This window comes from Rhipicephalus microplus, chromosome X (genome assembly GCF_043290135.1).
Source record: "Rhipicephalus microplus isolate Deutch F79 chromosome X, USDA_Rmic, whole genome shotgun sequence".
NCBI lineage: Eukaryota > Metazoa > Arthropoda > Arachnida > Ixodida > Ixodidae > Rhipicephalus > Rhipicephalus microplus.
The window spans coordinates 215,734,450-215,751,964 of NC_134710.1; the positions used below are offsets into that span (position 1 = coordinate 215,734,450).

The following is a 17,515-nucleotide window of genomic DNA, read 5'->3' on the forward strand; positions in this document are numbered from 1 at the left end:
AAAACTTGCGCCAATCCAGAGAGTTGACGAAAGAAGTAGCAGGCGAAACTGATGTGGCTGTTATGTTCGACGGCACTTGGCAGAGGAGGGGCCACAAAAGCCACAACGGGATTGGCGCAGTTATCTCATTAGATACTGGCCTCTGCTTAGACTTCGAGGTCATATCAAATTACTGCCTGACATGCAGTAGGCACAAGGATATGGGCCCAGACGAGGAAGTGTGGCAGGCATTCCATGGCCCAGTCTGTGAAAAAAATGCAGACTGTTCCTCCCATGCCATGGAAACGGAGGCTGCAATGCGCATTTGGCAGAGAACATTGACTTATGACACCCCACTGCATTTCATGACATTCTTGAGTGACGGTGACAGCAAAGCATATAGTGCAGTTGCAGAGTCAAAAGTCTATGGTGCTGTCAATATAGAAAAAGAAGACTGCACTAATCATGTGACCAAGAGACTTGGCACCGCGCTACGGAAGCTGCATGTGCCATTACCACGAGGGCAGAAAATGAAAGAGCCAGCCATTCAGAAGCTCCAAACATACTATCAGATTGCCATAACAAGCAACAGGGGGAGTATACGGGATATGTACACTGCAGTATGGGCTTCGTACTTCCACTCATGCTCTACTGACAATGCTGGCAGCCACAAGTTTTGCCCTGCAGGAACAAAGTCGTGGTGCAAACATCAACGCGCTGAAGCACTTGGTGAACCTGCACCACGCCACACACCTCTCCTGACAAAAGCACAGGGATTGGCTGTTTTGCCCATTTATAAGCCGCTAATGGATGAGAAGCTCCTTGCTCGATGCATCAAAGGGAAAACCCAGAACGCATCGGAATCCCTGAACAGCAAAATTTGGCTACTTTGCCCCAAGACTAAGTTTGTCTTCCGAACGGTTGTCGAGACTGCCGCAGCTATGGCAATGCTGTGGTTCAACAAGGGTCATGCTACTTTCGAGCACATTCTGGAAGAGCTCAACATACTGCCATCTAGAGATCTAGTTACTTTCAGTGATTCCCGCGATGCGAGGCGCATCAAGAGAATGTCCGAGCGTCTGACAGCAGAAGCAAGGGCCCACCGTCGTCGTGGAGTGAAAAGGGCACGGCTAGAAGAGAGTGCTCGCAAGGACCGTGAGGGCACAACCTATGCTGCAGGACAGTTCAGTAACTTGCAGTGCTTTTCAAAGTTCTGTTGAACATTATGGCCAAAGATTATGCATTTCTAACAACTCTGTGATAAAAAAAAAAAGGTTTCAAACTTTCAAATGCGTTTTTCTCCTTTTGCAGTTTTGTGTGATCTGTGCTTCTTATACACGCTAGTTCGTATACTTAGAATTGTCATACCTTTATGAAATTTTGCACATAGCATGATGAAGGCCCATAGAGTGCAAGTATCTATTCAGATTGTCAGTGCTGCTTGATTATGTTTTTCAAAAATTACATAACATTGAAAGCCCTTGGCAACTAGAGCCATAGTAAATTTTTCTATTTTATTATTGTATTTCACCTTTTTACACACAAAATTTATATAGTTTTTTGCACTCTACAGTTCCAAAGGATCATAGTCAGCTATATCTGCATGCTTTATCTCAAATTTTTATAGGTCAGAATTGTTGCATAACAATGGCCATAATTTTGCAGTATCTGACCTGCAGAAAGAAAACCAAGCAATCTATATGAAAATAAATGACATATTTGAAAACAGGAGAAAAAACTCTATTAGCATGCCAACTTGTATTAAATTCAGACTCTTATTAAAGAAAATCGTTTTTCGAGTAGCATCTCTCTTCAATACATAAGAAAAGAGATGACAAGGACTTGGAAGAATTACAGGCTGATCAGCTTGCTCTCTGTAGTATACAAGCTATCTACAAAGGTAATTGCTAACAGAGTAAAGAAAACATTAGAATTCAATCAACCAAAGGAACAAGCAGGATTTCAAACACGCTACTCAATAATTGACCACATTCATACTGTCAATCAGGTAATAGAGAAATGCTCAGAATATAACCAACCACTATACATAGCCTTCATAGATTACGAGAAGGCGTTTGATTCAGTAGAAATGTCAGCTGTCATGCAGACTGTGCGGAATCAAGGCATAGATGAAGTATATATGAACATTCTGGAAGAAATCTACTGGGAATCAACTGCAACCACAGTGCTTCATAAAGAAAGCAACAGAATACCAATCAAAAAGGGTGTAAGGCAGGGAAGCACATTTTCCCCAATGCTGTTTACCACGTGCTAACAGGTGGCTTTCAGAAGCCTAGAATGGGAACAGTTAGGGATAAGAGTTAATGGAGAATGCCTTAGTAACCTGCGCTTCGCCGATGACATTGCATTGCTGAGTAACTCAGGGGACGAATTGCAACTCATGATTACGGAGTTAGACAAGGAGAGCAGAAAGGTGGGTCTTAAAATTAATTTGCAAAAAACGAAAATAATGTACAACAACCTCGGAAGAGAGCAGCGCTTTGAGATAGGTAATAGTGCACTTCAAGTTGTAAAAGACTATGTCTACTTAGGGCAGGTAATAACTGCAGAGCCGAACCACGAGATTGAAGTAACTGGAAGAGTAAGAATGGGGTGGAGCACATTCGGCAAGCACTCTCAAATTATGACAGGTAGATTGCCACTATCCCTCGAGAGGAAGGTGTATAACAGCTGTATCTTGCCGGTACTTAGCTACGGAGCAGAAACCTGGAGACTCACAAAGAGGGTTCAGCTTAAATTGAGGACGACGCAGCGAGTAATGGAAAGAAAAATAGTAGGTGTAACCTTAAGAGACAAGAAGAGAGCAGAGTGGATTAGGGGACAAACGGGGGTTAAGGATATAATAGTTGAAATCAAGAATAGGAAATGGGCATGGGCCGGGCATGTAGCGCGTAGACAGGATAATCGCTGGTCATTAAGGATAACAAACTGGATTCCCAGGGAACGGAAGCGGGTTAGGGGGAGACGGAAGGTTAAGTGGGCAGATGAGATTAAGAAGTTTGCGGGTATAAATTGGCAGCAGCAAGCACAGGACCGGGTTAACTGGCGGAACATGGGAGAGGCCTTTGTCTTGCAGTGGACGTAGTCAGGCTGATGATGATGATGATGACAAAAGAATGTACAAAAATATTTTTTTGTGGGCTTATTTGAGTCTTTAAAAAAAAATAAACCAATACTTTTATGGCTCAGATTAAGCCCTTCTGTTTATGCCTTTAAAAACCCCATTAATTTGAACTCTTGTTATTTTGAAATCTCACTTAATTTGAAAGATTTCTGTGGTGCCATATTCGGCAATGTAAGTTTGCGTGGATAATGGACCTTTCCAGAAATTGACGCGTGCCCTCTTACGGTGGCTGCAAAACATTATGGGAAACTGGAGCGCCGGCGGAATGTCGTCTGCTCACAGAAGCGTTGGCTCACCCCGTTTCTCACAGCGTGCGGGCGTACGAACGCATCGTTGCGGGAATGTCGCGTGTCGTAACCCTGCTTCAATCTGCACTCACAGAAGAGGCCCCACCCAGAGCAACATATGCAGTCAGGAAACACTAGTATCCTTGACTTATTAATGACTTGGGAAATTGCTCACGTACCTGCGAAAAGGCCCATTAAATTGGAAATTTTTCTCGGCTTTCGCAGCGAGTCCCCTGTGCTTCGTTGATCGTATTTTCGCGTAGCGGAAGCTTTTGTCATTATTTTATTGTCAGTATGACCGTACAGCTTCATTATTAGTACTTTATGTCGGGGACTGTCACCGTGGGATACGCAGTGCAAGACCATGCACTTCATAAATGATAATTTCAAAATTCCACCCTTGTAAATGAGTTCGAGCCTCACTATTCTGTATATATACCTGCCAAGTCTCCCGGATTTTCCGGGAGACTCCCGGATTTGGACCGTTTCTTCCGTTTGTATGGTTGTCATGAAAATCTCCAGGAAATTGAATTTTTTGTGTGTGGTCCAGCCGCCTTCACAAAAAAGCATCTCAATCCGCTCCAGGCTTTTTGTACCTACCCCATTTTATTATGAATGAGTTTAAGAGGCATTCATCTAAACGTACAGTAGAGTCTCAGTGATGCGAAACCACAGCAGATACGAATACGTAAAATTCCTCAGTGAAATTCCACTATGTCTATTGGGCCTAAATTCGAATGTTCCAAACACATTTCCTAAATGTGGCGGGTGATACGAACGTTAGTATGGAAATTGTCGAACGAAGGCCGAGAGCAGCGTACTCAAAGCTTCGGAAGTTCGCGTGCGACTGGTGCACGCACTGTCTTCTACATTGTGCGTGATTGTCGTTGCCACAACCGCTGTTGACGAAACCGTAGTTGCTTTTGACGCGATCATGTATGGCGACGACGTGACAGAATCCTGAAAGTGTGCGTGCGTCCAACACTCAACCAGTCAAAGCAACGCTGCGTTCCGCAAACCCTGCGAACAAAACCGCGGCAGATGCGATCGTAGACGGCATAAAACGACTCTGTTTTGAAGGCGTGTGTGTAGTCAAGCGCATGGGGATTGAAAAAGGAACTGCCCTGCCGCGGTGGTCTAGTGGCTAAGGTACTCGGCTGCTGACCCACAGGTCACGGGATTGAATCTCTACTGCGGCGGCTGCATTTCCGATGGAAACGGAAATGTTGTAGGCTCATGTGCTCAAATTTGGGTGTACGTTAAAGAACCCCAGGTGGTATAAATTTCCGGAGCCCTCCACTACGGCGTCTCTCATAATCATATGGTGGTTTTGGAACGTTAAAACACACATATCAATCAATCAGTCAATCAATCAATCAAATTAATTGAAAAAGGAATTATCATTTGCCGCAACCGCCGCGCATATTGCGGTCGCGGTGGCGTGATAGCGACTTACGCGCTCCGAGGGCACGCAGCGGTAGACTAAAGGCAGTAAATACGTAAAAAAAAGTCAGTTTCGCCACAAGGGCGAAGCAATGAATGCGACAGCAACAACTTGGAATGTCACACTGAGAACGGCAAGCAGATCGAAACGCGCAGTGCGCTGCTCACGCACAAATGATGCATGAAAACAATAGACACAAGACGAAAGCGAACTAATGTTTGCCGCTGCACACGTAATGTGCTGTTTGAACAACAACAAAAAAAGCGTTGCTCTATACATAATCACAGGTACGAATGAGTACAAACTAACAAGTGTCCCAGTTATACCTTGCTGTGTATGAAAAGCGCGCTTTTTTTCACAAACGGAATCTGTGCATGAACCAAAGACACTTTTGTGGGCCCCAGCAACTAATGTAATTGTTCCAGTGAAAGCTGAAGGCACACAATTCTCCCCACCGAAAGATAAGCGCGCGTGCACAAGCATCACCCTCCCCCCCCCCCCCCCCCCCTCAATCCTCCGGTCAAAGTACGTGTCAGAGATAAGCGCGCGTCGGCGCATTGTGACGAGCTGGGCACGAAGCGCGGGCGGCTTTTTTTCTTTTCTAGAGTGTCAATATATATAGATAAGTATACATATACGGTGAATGACGGCAGTCGCAGCGACGGCAAAAAACCAGCCTAGACTGTCAATAACAAAGGGGCCAGACGTTTTGGTGTTCCTGTCAAAAGAATCTAGTAGGGAGCAAAGCTTTGACCCGTGCTTTTGCGGCAGCCAGCTCCGCCGTCCCGTCCGTTCACGTTTTTTGTAGGAAATAAATTTTGCTAGTTGTGTTGATCCTTTGAGACTCTCACCTTAGTGGGAAACTATACCTTCGCATGTTCGGCCACTCCAAGCCGACCGCAACGCTAATGTTTGTGCTTGCGATTGAGACCCCCACCCCCACCCCCTCATGTTTGTTTGTTTGTTTGTTGGTCCTTGGATTTTTTTGGTGCCATAAAAAATAGGAGCGAATAATTCAGCCCCCCCCCCCCCTCACTGCGGAAATCTCCCGGATTCAAAATCCTTTAACTTGGAAGGTATGTGTATATATTTGAATACTAATTGCCTGTTTCAAATGCTGCGTGTGAGAAAGTTTGTACTTGGAACGCTGAGAGAAGTGAAAACCAGCTAACAGCACGTCCATAGAGTGAATACTTTGCATGCAGTATTTGCTTTCAAACAGCGTAAAACCTGCTGTCTTTGTGTAGTTCCTGTTTCCACGGCTGTGAATTGGAAACTAACTCGAATTTTGGATCTGACAGCGCAAAAGGTCATGACTAGTTAAGACTTAGAAGAACTAGACAATGGAATGAGCGTCAATGTGCATAATTCACACAATATACTATTATACTGTTTAAGCTCCCGGGATCTCTTGTTTGATTACAGTTTATGATTATGCTAATTTAGTAATTTGTCATTTGTATAGATCTGTCTCTCCAAGCGGCCGAAAACATACAACCTTCCTGTCACCTTTGCCAAAAGGGCCAAGGACAAAACATCTAAAAAACTAACCTCAGGCGTAGTCAGAAGGAAAAATTGTGCAGCATGAACATTCTTACGGTGCTAATAAGCACTCACTATATGGGCACAGATGGTTTAAGCCAGAAATATTTGTTGTGGAAGGCTGGTAATGGTCAGAATGACTTTAAAAGCAATGGTGAAAGCCTCATTGAGTGTGGGAAAGGTATAGATGGCCACAGCAGCGCACACATAAGCTGTCACTTTGGAAAAACTGAATGCGAATGTAGCTTTTGTATGGATCATCATGAAACTACAGCTAGCGCTCTTTGCCTTGACACTGGAAAAAAAAAAAATAGAGAGGGGCGCAAAGCAAAAATAGGTGAGGTCTCTAGGTTTATGCTAAATAAAAAGCAGATGCGTTGAACATAACCATACAGTAAACAGCAAAATAAACACTACGTAACAGCGCAAAAAAAGAAACCAGCAGGGTTTCTTATGCATTCACCCAAGGTGACCTGAAGGCGACAGCCGTCTGTTTCTTTTTGTTCGGTGAATTTATTGGTCCTCCCCGCCTCGCAAATGTTTTCTGCACCTAAAACAACTTTGCACTGATTTATGACTGGAGGCATTCCAAACTTTCAGTACCTCACCTGGTTCCTCTCGGCCTCCGTGAATGGTGGGCCGATCACACGATAACAAAGCAGTGCAAAGCAGCGATGTTGTCTCATGACCTGATCACAGGACCGTCGGATGACCTTACACATTCGGTGATCCGTGATGTCACGATGACGCCGTGTGGTGACGCCATCACGCGATGATTTTTGCATCACTCCTGTTGACGCCGACGCCGCGGGGCGCCAAAGCCACCAACGGTCAATTTTGTTTTTAGGCGAAAACCTTAGATGCCTGATCAAACGTGAAACTCGACCGTTTGCGTCCTGCGTCGGCGACGTCGAGTGTTTGAAAAAAACCACCCCGTAATGACAACATATATGACGTCAGAGATCGCCGAAAATTGTGACGTCATCAAAACATCATGTGACTTCACATGATCACATCATCGCATGACATCCAAGCTTGGTGCAATGTGTGCTCATCATAGAGGCAATACAATATCAGTTTTGCACTGCCGCCGTTTTTGGAGGCAGTGCAAACCCCGTTAGGTTCAGCAAGTTTTCAAAGGGTGGTGTGAATGGCGGCGGGCTGGGGCGTCGGCCGGTTGGTGCAAAAGGGGCATTGGCCCCCTTCAAGCTACATCGGTACTTGTTCACGCACAAGCTACACCAGTGTTCTCCCCCAGCCGCGACCCAACACGGGTTCGTACCCACGGCAAAAGCTTGCTGACAGTCATAGAGTGGCGGGGTAGGATCAGTACATCGACTGATAAAAAAAAAAATAAGATGGCCTTCTCCATCAAATCATCTTAGGCAGATGAATAGGGAACCGTGTGAGTTTATAATGAGGTATCTGAGGCTTCTGCCTTAATAAATTCGCATAGTTAATTACAGTGTAAGCTGCAAGTGTAGAATCCCAGCCCCATAATCACAGTGAGGACACCAATAACAAAGGTCCAACTTAGCTGCAGCACCACAAATATCGAAGCCATGAAGTAGCACCAAGCAATGAACGAATAATATAATTGTTGGGGTTTAACATCCCAAAACCACCATGCGATTATGAGAGACGCCGTAGTGGAGGGCTCCAGAAATTTAGGCACATGGGCCTGAAGCATTTTTGCCGCAATCAAAAGTGCGGCCGCCGTGGCCGGGATTTAACCCCGCGACCTGCGGGCTAGCAATTGAGTGCCTCAGCCACTAAACCACCGGGGCGGGTAAGCAATGAATGAAACATCCAGTGACTTTCACGTATTATCACATCCCAGAACCGAGCAAGTGTGTCCGCTGTTTTCCTTATTCGGCATGTTCAGTGATGATTATGGTTATTTGCGACGAACAACACAATCTAGTATCTGTGAGTGAAAGTCAGAGCGATCAGAAGAAACGTTTCTTCAAAATAGCAGCTCTATACCAGCCAAAACCACTCGCAGTGCGCGATGAAAGCAGGCGAAAGCTGGAAAGCATTGTCTGCTCTGAGCACCGATGCTCCGCTCTCCCATAATGCCCCAGCACCGGTCCACCAGGGGAAGACGCGGCGCTGCGATGTCTGGAAAGGTCTGTTCAAAGTGTTCGGAATCAGCATTGGCTCGGTTAATTGGAAAATTTCGGGTGCCATGTGCCGATTGCACATGCTGATTTCGCCGCGAATTCGCGAAAACGCTGGCTTATAAAAGCCACAAGGCAATGCAGTCTGGCTATACAGGTGAATGACAGGTGAAGCATCCCAGTTTTGTTGCTACCGCCTAAAGAGGGCAAAAAATTGTTGTCGGGGTGAGTTGAAATCTGCACCTGTGGAAAAGAAGACACGTTTCACTGCAGCACAGCCATGACATGCAAGCAGCATGCCACATGGTTCTCGCAGCATCAGCATGGCATGATTTACTCTTCTTTATCAAAACATAAAGAAATTAAGAAAGGACAGTCTGACGGAATTCGTGATGTATGCGAACCTCCGATTGGTAGTTGCTCTAGCAATTTGCACACTTGAACTGCTGGCAGAGTTTTCGCCTGCAACACCCACTTCTAAATATCGGTTCGAAAACTTCAATGATCATTTTTTCCAGCTATAACATGTTGCGAATTCCGTCAAATTGGCCACCATAATAATTTCTCTATTTTAACAGAAAAAATGGTCTCATTGTGATGCGCAGACGCTGGAGGAAGCAGGTGATATGCTGCCTGCATGTCACTGCTATAGTGCAGTGAAACACGCTTTTTTTCTCTCGCAGGAGTGCATTGCAGCCAGTCAAAAAAATCTCTCATCCCCTCTCCCCCCCCCCCTTTTTTTCATGCAGTCACAGCAGCCAGGTCAGGCATTCTCTTATGTTTGTGGCAATATTTAGTTTCTTGCATCTCATTTTCTGTACATTTCGTTAATTTGAAAATCCACTTATTTTGAAGATTTCCTACTGTCCCAGTGACTGAATTAATGAGGATTTACTGTATTGACAAACTTATGTCTAATTAATTCACTTGGGGATGACAATGAGAGTCTATCAAGTGTTGTAACTCAAAGCTACAACAGATAGCTCAATAGTGGTTTCAGTTATATCAGTATAGTAAATTACATCTGTGTGCCAAATTTCTTCAGTTTATCCTCATAAATTAGAGAGTAGCATTCCTTGTGAAGCTCCCTTGAATTCACCAAATATTAGTAAAGTTATCTCGCAAAACGAGCATTTTTTCTCCCTATTTTTTACCGCCCCGAGCGTGCCGGAAGCTGTACCAAGGGAAATGGCAGGTAGGTGATGTACGATCGAAAAGCTGCACATCATGGCTTTGAGCATTCTATTATTATTATTTATTTATTGTTTCCATTGGTGGCCTTTACTTTTGGTTCAGACTTGTGTGGCACTCGGCCGTTATGGCACCCTGTTGGTTATTGCCATACCTACACGATGTAGCGCAGGGTTTTTGGGATGACAATGGCACACCATTCACGAATGCGCCCAGTACTGGTCGCATATGTTTGCTGCTGTTGGCTGTGTAGTTATTTTATTTCTGAGTAGGAGTGCCAATGATTTTTTTCTGTTTTTTTACTATAAATTCTCAGTTCTCTGCTGCATGCGGTTCAATAAAACTTGTCTCGTGTGTTCACGGGAGCCTGACTACATATGGGCAACACTTATTGATGACATTCAAAAAGTGTTGCAGGGCCCCCTTAAGACTGTCTTGTATTTCACTTCATGAGGCATGTGCCTGTGTGCCTGCAGCATAGTTGTTAGAACGTCAGACTTCTGCACCGGAGGCCTACAGTAGTTGCAATGCAGCTGTCTGAACATTTTCATGTTTATTAATTTATTTACTTACAAAGGCTACTTCATCATTGCTACCCTTTGCATTCAGCCCCTCCCCATTTACAGTTAAGTTCGCACTGCCGGTTACAATGCTAATGCAAATGATCAGACAGGAAAGGGGGGGGCCCCTGATTTCTTTCTATTGCCGCGTAATTCTAGGGTTTATTGAGGTGTCGCACTATTTTACTTGCATTAATGATATTTTTTCTTTGGTGAAATGCAGTTTCAACATATTAACAAGCGTGTGAAAAGCGACAGTGCCTCTCAAAGACGGGCTGCCTATCTTGCCATTGCTATGATTGCCGAGGGTTGCTCTGAAGCCATTCGAGAAAAGTGAGTGTGAATTTTGCCGTTTCGGGAACAGCAAATGAATATAATTCCTGTTTCTATACATAGTTGTGTATAGGCAATAGAATTATGACTAGGTTGCATTGTAACTCTTTCGATGTAACTTTCATTATGAAAAAAATTTACATTTTTATAGGTCTTAGGAAAAAAATTGTCTTTACAGATATTGTAGCACACATTAAAAGACAGCGAATTATAAACAATGAAATGGTGTTTCTGAAAACAGAAAACACAAAAAAGAATTCAGTTGCACCTGTCAGCTAAAACAAAAAAGGTTGTTTAGTGGCCATTTGAATAACATGAACAAGTTTGAGAGAGATGGTATATAGAAAACCATTCACGTTAAAACCAATGGAGAGAATACGCTTTGAAGGCTGTGGCGGCCGCATTTCCAGTGGAGGCGGAAATGTTGTAGGCCCGTGTGCTCAGATTTGGGTGCACGTTAAAGAACCCCAGGTGGTCGAAATTTCCGGAGCCCTCCACTACGGCGTCTCTCATAATCATATGGTGGTTTTGGGACGATAAACCCCACATATCATCAGAATATGCTTTGAAGATCTACAGTTCATGAAAAAGTAAATACAGTCGAGCCCGCTTATAACTAATCTGAGCGTGACGCGGCATCTGTTCGCTGTATCCCGAAGTTCGTAGTAAATGAAACACAGCTTTTAAAAAAAGTTGCGAGTGAAAACACAAACTTTTTTTGCCCCAAAAAGTCTGCGATGCACGTGTTTCGAAGAGCAGAAGCGATAAGGGCGGTCTCGAGTTCACTTAAAATGACAGGGTGCTCGTTCGCCAAGGTACGCGGCATAAGCTGCATAAGGCACTGGCTCCAAAGTTTCGTCGTTCTCGCAATCCGATTCCTCCAAATCGCTCTCGCCACGTACTTAATTCACAATGCCCCAATTCGTGCACGGTTCTGCAGTGTCGGCATCATCATCGGCCGTAATTAAACCATCGCAACAGATGTCCCAACCGGTCTCCCAGGTCGAAGCCGACGATGCGTGACCAAAAATCACCGCTGCAGTTCGTAAGCTTCAGGCTCAGCATCGGGCCCGACGTCGACGAAGTCGGCCTAGCGAAAACAGTTTCGCGTGCATGTAGTCGTCACCGCTGCCCACGAAATATTCACCATCTCCACAGCTGAATACAGGGATTCGCGAAGCGGCAAGTTGGCTGCCAGGTGGTCAACAGCTATGAGCAAGCGCTCCGCAACGCGGCACCTAGCGCGCTGATTACGCTCAAGCCAAGCGGTCACACTTTCGAGGTTTTGTTGAGCGGCACGAAAAAGCGTGCTAGTCCTCCCGTCGGCCATCATGACCACACATGCACACCAAGAGCGAGCAAGATGCGCACACGCGACACACATGCTAGAGCGCGTGGAACAGCTCTAGGCCCGTTTCCAGTCAGAAAACGAAACTAATTCGAGCCAGCGTGTGGCGGGCGTCGCGAAGCGGCGGAGAAGGGCGAAGGGGTTGTGATCAAGAAAGGTGAGCAGACTTTCGAGAGAAGGGCGAGGAGTTGCGATAAAGAGAGGGGAGGATGCGGCGGGAGGGCGTCCTTGAAAACCAAAACACACGGGAAGGAGGCAGGTTGGGTAGCTTGCTTGAAAGGTCCGTGAAACTCGCACGTAGAAAAACTTGGAAAGAGTGCATGGCCGCCTGAATCGGTGCGCGTGGCGATGTTCGAAGAATCGGCGGCCGTTGTCAAAAAATCGTTTCGTTGCGCCGGTGGGTTTGCTTGGCCTCACGAACTTCGATGTTTCACGATTCGTTCCGCGCAAATTAACAGCCGTTTTCGCGCTTTCGCACGTGCGCGGAAGGCATGCTTAGTCGAGTGCTAAGTGAGTGAAAACAAGTCCTAAACAGGAAACTAATCACAAATTATCAGAGTCAGTGGGGTAGCGTATGCGCGTGCACTAGACGCAGACTACCGGATACAGTCTGTGGCCGACGATGTTGGCAAATGGTCTGATCACTCCAGGCCGGCAACGCCAACGACAGTACCAGCGATCAAAAACCGGGTAGATGGCCGGCCGGTCTTCGAAAGATCGGTGGCAGTGTGAAAACACGTGCCTCGTCTAGCGATGCGGGGTACCCAGGGCAGCGGGGGAGACAAAGGACAGACGGGTGCATAACAAAAAGCGGTCGGGGAGAGCGGCAACTAGAGGGGCGCAAAGGCACGGTCGGCGTTTAACAACAAGAATGTATGGGCACCTCGATTCCTGGTCGGTGGTCGAAATCGGTTTCCCGGGAAGTCGGCAGACCGCTGACTCCGTTCGCTGTAACCGATCAGCGGCGCTCGGAGACGTTCGTTGTAAGTGCGATTTTGTGCCATTGAACCAATGTATATTTTGACGGTCACGCCGATATTGTTCGTTTTAAGCGAAAGTTCGTTTTAAGTGGGGCCGTTATATGTGGGCTCGACTGTACTAACCACAGGCAAAGACAACCGCTTCATTATTTGTGCTGTGTGGTGGAGAATTTCGTAGTTTTCGTGAGGCGTAGGGGCAAAATGTATGATTCACTGGCATTTTTTTTTCAGTGTTGCATTTTTACATTATGCAGTTTTTGACATTGTCTCAGAATGGTGCTTTACTTTTTAACTAGAGCTGTGCAAATAGCAAAATTTAGGGTGCGAAGCGAATTCGAGTATGGACGTGTGAGTGCGAATCGAATCGAATATTTTTTAATACCATATTTACTCGCATAATTTGTGCCATTGCATAATTGGGCACCCCTAATATTTTGTCAGCTTTGCGAAAAAAAGAAAATATTTACTCACATATTTTGTGCTCCCTGACCCGGCCGAGCCAGCTCGCCGGCATGCGTACGAAGAGACTGGATTTTTGGATTCTTTGGACGAGTGCACTCACCGATCAGACAAGTGCAGTAAAACAGGCTGTCAGTGCGAAATCACTTTTTTGAAAACTTCCCTCAAACTAGGGTCCTTAAATACTGGGCACAAACACTCAAATCTGTTGACAGGTAGTCCAAACTGCTCGAGGGAGTGTCCCCCTCTATCTTTCCATCTCTACTACAGTAATTTCTCGTTGACTCGAAGCTGTCAAATCTGGAGAAAATTTCTAGGTAAGAGGTATTTCGAGTTAAGCAAAGCGCCGAAAATGTTTGCCCAGGTCACTGCAATAGAATAGCCAGTGTTGTAGGGAAAAGCCACACTGCACGAGAGAGCTACTGTAGTGAAGGAACAAGAATTCGCAGGAAAAAATAATTTCTTACTGAGGACCAAAAAACTGCGTGATGCTTGCTTGTTTCGTGTTCACGTTCGGTCCAAGAAAGGCGTTTTCCAGTTGCTCAACACATCACATGAGCCATTGGTCGCCACTAGCTGCACTCGACCTTGTTGCAGAGCAAGCACAGCATGTCATGCATTTCTGTCGTCGTAGGCACTTCTCAGGGCTCTTCCTCTACTGCGTGGTCATCTGCGTTGTTCATGGCTATCTAAAACGATATCTGTGTCTGACAGCATACCGGTAACGGGGACGTCCACGTCATAGAGCGCGTACTCCTCAAAAACAATCTCGCCATCTTCAGTATCGCTCACGCAGCCGGTTGCCTTGAGTCACTGCACAGCTTATCACAGCCGCTGAATTCCGCACCAATGTCTTCTTCAATAGATGCCGGGCGCGAGAAAACCCTGCATGAGCGAAGCAACTGGCAATAGCCAGCGGGCGTAGTTGGCGCCAGGTTTTGGCCATCAGATTGACTGCACCGAGCAGATCGATCTTATACTTCTTCCCATTGTTGTATGACAGCTGAATACGGTGCAGCAGGCTTTTCCTATAATATTTCCGGGCCATCTCAATGACTCCCTGATTCATAGGCTGGAGAACAGACGTCATATTTGGCGGCAGGAACTTCAGCGTAACAGACGCCAAGTTGTCAGTTTTTTCGTGACTGGGACAGTTATCCACAACAAACAACACTTTACGACCATACTTAGCCATCTTCCAATCAAGTGCACGGACATGCTCTTGGGAAATCACTGCCGTCATCCAGGCCATTTTATTTGCGCGGTAGGTCGCATCTCTCAGGAGCCGTGCATTTCGAGAACACCTGGGATTCAGCGACTTGCCTATGATGAGGAGGGGCAGCTTTTCATTGCCAGTAGCATTGGCACCGAAAAGAATGGTAATTCTGTCTTTGCGTTGCTTGGCGCCTGAGCACGCTTCGCCTTTTGGTGTGTAGGTGTGGTTAGGCAACATCTTATAAAAGAAAGGGGCTTCGTCGAGATTAAAAATGTCCTTGTCCGCGTACTCCTTTCGCAGTGCAGCGAGGCGTAGGTTGCGCCATGCGTCTGCAGCCTGTTTGTCGACAATGCCGCTTTCGCCGTGAATAGGCTTTTAGAACATGTTGTTTCTCTTCTTAAACCCCTCGAACCAGCCATTGCTGCTGCTAAAGTCCGCGTGTCCCATCTGCAGTGCCAAAGCATCTGCTTTTTTCATCATCACTTGGGTTGTCACTGGAAGATTGGCTGCTCAAACGTTGTGGAGCTACAACAGAAGTGCTGCTTCAGCGTCTAGGAATTCGAAAGCTCGAACGCGCTTTCGCTTGCTCAAGAAGCTTTGCTCGAAGCCTTCCAAAACTGTTTGCTTGTCCTTAAGCACTGTCGAGAGGGTTGACAAAGGGATGCCAAATTCTTTGGCGATGCACGACTTGTTTCGACATGCTTTTTCCACTTCCTTGAATAAAGCGAGTTTTTTCTCCAGCGTTAGCTATATACACTGCTTTGGGTGGGACATCTTGGTCGATATTTGGAAGTGTTCTTTGCACAGACTACGCACTGAAGATTCGTCGTGCGCAGATCGCTGGGAACACAGACAACCGCCTCGCGCATGCAAGGGCTAGCTTGACAAGGTGGATAGCAAACGGCTGCGACCGCAGGAATTTCAAATTCAACCTTCTCGATCGCGTTCGCCACGTATAGTAAGAGCTAACCGTTTGCACAACCCCCTTGTTTCCTGTTGGGAGTGGACTTCCCCTTCTTCCCTGCCAGTCAAGATTTCGAGATATACGCTGCCCCCTCCGAAAAATTGTTTCGAGATTAGAGGGGGCAAATACATGGCACCTGTGGTGGGCAATGCATGGCGAAAAATGTTTAGACTTGACCGAGCTTTCGAGATATGCGAGTCCGAGTTAATGAGGGTTTACTGTACTGTACGAATGCATGCTCGCGTCACGGTGTTGACAACTTTCGGCACCGGTGTGCGAGGGCCTGTTGGTCTTGTCGCGTCAACTGTTCACCTCATTCTCTGAGTCTGCGCTGCAACGCATGCTTGGTTGATTTCGTAAGTTTAGGTTTCGCCATCACCTCCTTCGCGTTTTTACTGTTCTCTTCTGATAGGCTACAGTAATTATATATATGGCGAAATTCAAGCTTGCTGTTCTGAAGTTTGCCAAAGAAAACGGGAGTCTCGCCACTGCCAACCACTTCAGCGTGAAGTTCTCCAACGTGTGATGATCAGCGGGATCAGTACGGAAGAAAGAGAATGCGTGCTTGCTGGTACAAGTTTGCTTCCATTGAAGATGGACTTCTCAATTATGTGTGAACGCTTAGGTCCTCCGGTATGGCTGTGTCGTGGGGCCTAGTTTCTCCCAGCATTGTCGAGAAGAAATTCAAGAAAATGGGACATTCGAACGCACTAGACAAAACGGAGGGCAATGCGCTTTGGGAGGGGGGTGGCAGCGGCGGCAACGATGATTCTCAAACTTCTAAATCAGCGATTTCAACTAGACTGCGCATAATTGAATCTGACTGGTTGAAGTACCTGCTAATTCTGATAAACAAGTATGCTATGTTCGTGCTCCAATTCATTTTATTTTCTTTAGTGTATATTCTTCGTGCATTTGGACTATTGCACAGTATTCCAAATGCGTTCGCGAAATCCCGGCATAATTTGTGCACACCTTTCTCGGGGCCCCAGAATCGCAAAAAAAAAGTGCGCAAATTATGCAAGTAAATACAGTATTTTTAGAATTTTTTTTGATAGTTCGAAGTGAAATTGTCAAAAAAGATGTCCGAGAGGATTTCTAAGCATATTCTTACGAGATATAGCAACATGAAAGTGTTTTTTTTTTTTTTTTTTCGCCGGGTTAATGAAGCGCTAGCAGGGTGGTATTTCATAGTTGTCTTATCAAGAATGAGGCATTGCATAAGCGAAATAGTATTTATTAGTACATGATTTGGTGCAACTAAGGAGTTTCTGACAACACTTTAATGTAAAGACAAAGATGCTATTTCCTCAGCCTCTCCTCCTCTTTCAGCTTCTGTGGAAGCCCAACTGATGTGGCTGATATAGTGCTCCCTTCAAGTTAGGAGTTCTAAATCTACCTCAGTTATGTCAATATACATGAACATCTGCAATTTTGGATGCTAAAAATCTTTAGGCTCAATTTTTTGGGCTTTCTACTCAAATTTCAGGTTCAAAACACATAGAGCCCCCACATCTGCCACATCTATAATCTCCATGTTGGAATAAGCTTTCTTGAGTCAATACTTTGTGATTGTAGCAGAGCTTGAAAGGTAGCCTTGCCACAATACAGGAGTGGGATAAGATGAAGCATTTGAAGGGGCAACTTTTAATCGGGGGATTGTATTTGCCTTCAGAAAGTTTGACCGTTGCAGAGCTTGAAAGGCAGCTCTGCTGCAATACGAGAATTCGATGAGGTGAAGCATAATAAAGCTCTCAAGGAGTCACTTTTAATTGAACATTGACTGCATTTGTTTCTGGGAAGTTCGAATAGTAAAAACACCTGTGCAAATAGAATAGAATAGCAAACACTATTTGAAAAAAATATTCGAAACTCCTAATATTCGCACTTCTCTACATTAGCATTACATTGACTGGATGGGCATCTTTATCTTCAAGCTTGAGCAGT

At 45.5% G+C, this 17,515-nt stretch overlaps 1 protein-coding gene across 2 annotated transcripts in view; it reads left to right on the top strand.

Moving 5' to 3' along the window:
- LOC119187392 (importin-4) overlaps nt 1-17,515 on the top strand; it is a 227,334-nt gene that overhangs the window by 104,231 nt on the left and 105,588 nt on the right. For both annotated transcript variants that reach the window (XM_037435539.2, XM_075878604.1), the window contains one exon: nt 10,492-10,601. In XM_037435539.2, the coding sequence (XP_037291436.2) occupies nt 10,492-10,601 (110 nt within the window). The remainder of the gene's footprint in view (nt 1-10,491; nt 10,602-17,515) is intronic.